This window comes from Scylla paramamosain, chromosome 39 (genome assembly GCF_035594125.1).
Source record: "Scylla paramamosain isolate STU-SP2022 chromosome 39, ASM3559412v1, whole genome shotgun sequence".
Classification (NCBI taxonomy): domain Eukaryota; kingdom Metazoa; phylum Arthropoda; class Malacostraca; order Decapoda; family Portunidae; genus Scylla; species Scylla paramamosain.
The window spans coordinates 832,501-835,000 of record NC_087189.1 but is presented as its reverse complement, the minus strand read 5'-3'; the positions used below and the strand labels follow the sequence as shown (position 1 = coordinate 835,000).

Genomic DNA, 2,500 nt, shown 5'->3' with positions numbered 1-2,500 from the left:
GCTGGGGTGGTATGAATGGCGTGGCCTGGGAGGGGGAGACTGGCGTTCCTGATGGTAAGAGTCTGTTGTGGGTGCGGTATTGGAGGCACAGGGCTGATGGCGTACCATACTGTGCTACCTGAGAGCGTTGTCCAGGTCCTAAGGCATTTGCAGCAGTGCGTATATGAGGAGAAACAGCACCCCAGTTACCACCCCTATTAGCACAGCACACATCTCTGCTTGGGGAGAGAAGGGGGAGAGAGGAGAGGCGTGTGGTTAGCTGGGTTGTGATAAACAAACGCCCGTAATCTGAAATATTTTGCTATCTCATTGATAAGGTTTTCTAAGATCACAAATGGTTCACCGGGTCCTCAGAAGTGTTTCTCATGCTGATAATGTTGGAAAGCTTGTTAATCTGTCGCCACAACTGTAAAGACTCCCTTAAAAACCCGTGTCACTTCAACTAATCCCCGTATTCTAGAAAAATAACGCTTTGGTCTCTCACTTCGTCTGTTTCTCAAGGCCACAAAGATGATTCGCCGGGTTCTCAAGAGTGTTATTCATGCTGATAATGTGGAAAGCTTCTTAATCTGTCGCCACAACTGTAAAGACTCCCTTAAAAAACCTGTCATTTCAACTAAACCCCATATTCTGAAAAAATAACTCTTTGGTCTTTCACTTCGTCTGTTTTCCAAGGCCACAGAAATGATTCGCCGGGTTCTCAAGAGTGTTTCTCATGCTGATAATGTGGAAAGCTTGTTAATCTGTCGCCACAACTGTAAAAACTCCTTTAAAGACCAGTATCGCTTCAGTTAGAGTCTTTGGAATGTAGTGGAGATGCGGCGCAGAAGTATTTCAGAATATGACGCGAAGTTGACTACTTTTACGGTCGTTTCTTCTGTACTACTATTACCGTTGCTTCTACTGCGGTTACTGTTCTTCTACTACCACTACTATAACTACTTTACTATAAATTTTGGTGCTATAATTATGACCACCACCACTTATATAGGAAAATTATTACGAACTACTACTATTACTATTACTACTACTACTACTACTATTACAATTGCTTACCTTGCATCTGATTCTCTGTCGTGCAATACTTCACTGACTTTCCTTTTTCTTTCTCTCTCTCTCTCTCTCTCAATCCTTCCGTCCTTCTTCTTCTTCTTGTTTATTTCCTTTGATTCTTTTTCCGTTTTCGTTTTCTTTTTCTTGCGATGTTTTCTAAATCTTTCCTTTTTCCGTATTTACTGTTATTTTTATTTTGTTATTTCTTATTTTCTTATTATTTTCCTTTTTTCCCGTTTCCTTCGTTTTTGTTATTTTCTTCGTTTTTTTTTTACTTTCTTGCTTTTCTTCGTTTTTTTTTATCTACTCTTATTTTCCCTTTTTATTTATTTTATCCCTGTTATTCCTCCTTAATTTTTTCTTCTTTTCTTCTGTTGCTTTTCTTAATTTCGCCTTATTTTCTCCTTCCTTGCGTTTTCTTCTCTTCTGTTATACTTCAATATAATATCCTCTCTGTATTCCGTTTTCTTTCCTGCAATCCTTTCACCTCTATTCCTCTTTTATCTTCGTTCAGTTCTTCTCTACTTTATCCTTCCTTTCTTTCGTGTTCTGTAAGTCTCTCTCTCCTCTCCTCCTGCCTCCCTATGTGAAGAGGAACCTCACTACCTTTCTTCCCTTCCGCCTCCTCTTCATTATCTTCCTCCTCTTCCTCTTAGCAAACCCGGATGTTGGAGCGACGCGCGAGATCTGTATAGGAATCTTCTGGCGTAGCTTCCTTTGTTGTTGTTGTTGTTGTTGTTGTTGTTGTTGTTGTTTAGTACTGGTTTGTGAGTGACTTTTTATTCTTTTTATTTTATTTGTTTTTCTCGTTTTTTCGTATTTTGTGTTTATTATTTTGTGTGCGTGGTTCAGAGAGAGAGAGAGAGAGAGAGAGAGAGAGAGAGAGAGAGAGAGAGAGGAGAGAGAGAGAAAGCAACCTAACTTTTAAAACACACAAACGCGGTATTGGTAAACAAACAAACAAACAAACAACAATATACAAAATGACTCGAGTATTTTTATTTGACTTGAGCAGAAGACATACAAACATACAAACATTCATAATATTGCGGTTATCAAGGATGTCTCCCCAACAAGACAAGGGGCGCACACACACACACACACATACACACTACTGCGGTTATCAAGGCTGTCTCTCCAACACACACACGTATTCTCTCTCTCTCTCTCTCTCTCTCTCTCTCTCTCTCTCTCTCTCTCTCTCTCTCTCTCTCTTGGCCCGAGACAAGTTGAGAGAAAAAATGTAATGAAAGTAACAAAAATAACAGTAAAAATAAGTAAATACGTAATTGACTATTATTATTATCTGGCCTCCAAGCGAACGAACTCTAAAATAAAAAGGGAGAACAAGAAAAGAATGACAAAAGTGGAAGAAAATAATGAAAAAATAATAACAACACTGACAATATTATCTGACATTGAAAACAAACACATAAAAAACGAACAG

At 38.8% G+C, this 2,500-nt stretch overlaps 1 protein-coding gene across 1 annotated transcript in view; it reads right to left on the bottom strand.

The window, feature by feature from the left end:
• Positions 1 to 2,500, bottom strand: part of LOC135091967 (kinesin-like protein KIF7) — a 20,218-nt gene that overhangs the window by 489 nt on the left and 17,229 nt on the right. The window contains 1 exon segment of the mRNA XM_063990038.1: positions 1 to 215. This exon segment is cut by the window's left edge and continues 489 nt beyond it. Coding sequence (XP_063846108.1) covers positions 139 to 215 — 77 coding nt within the window. The 3' untranslated portion in view covers positions 1 to 138.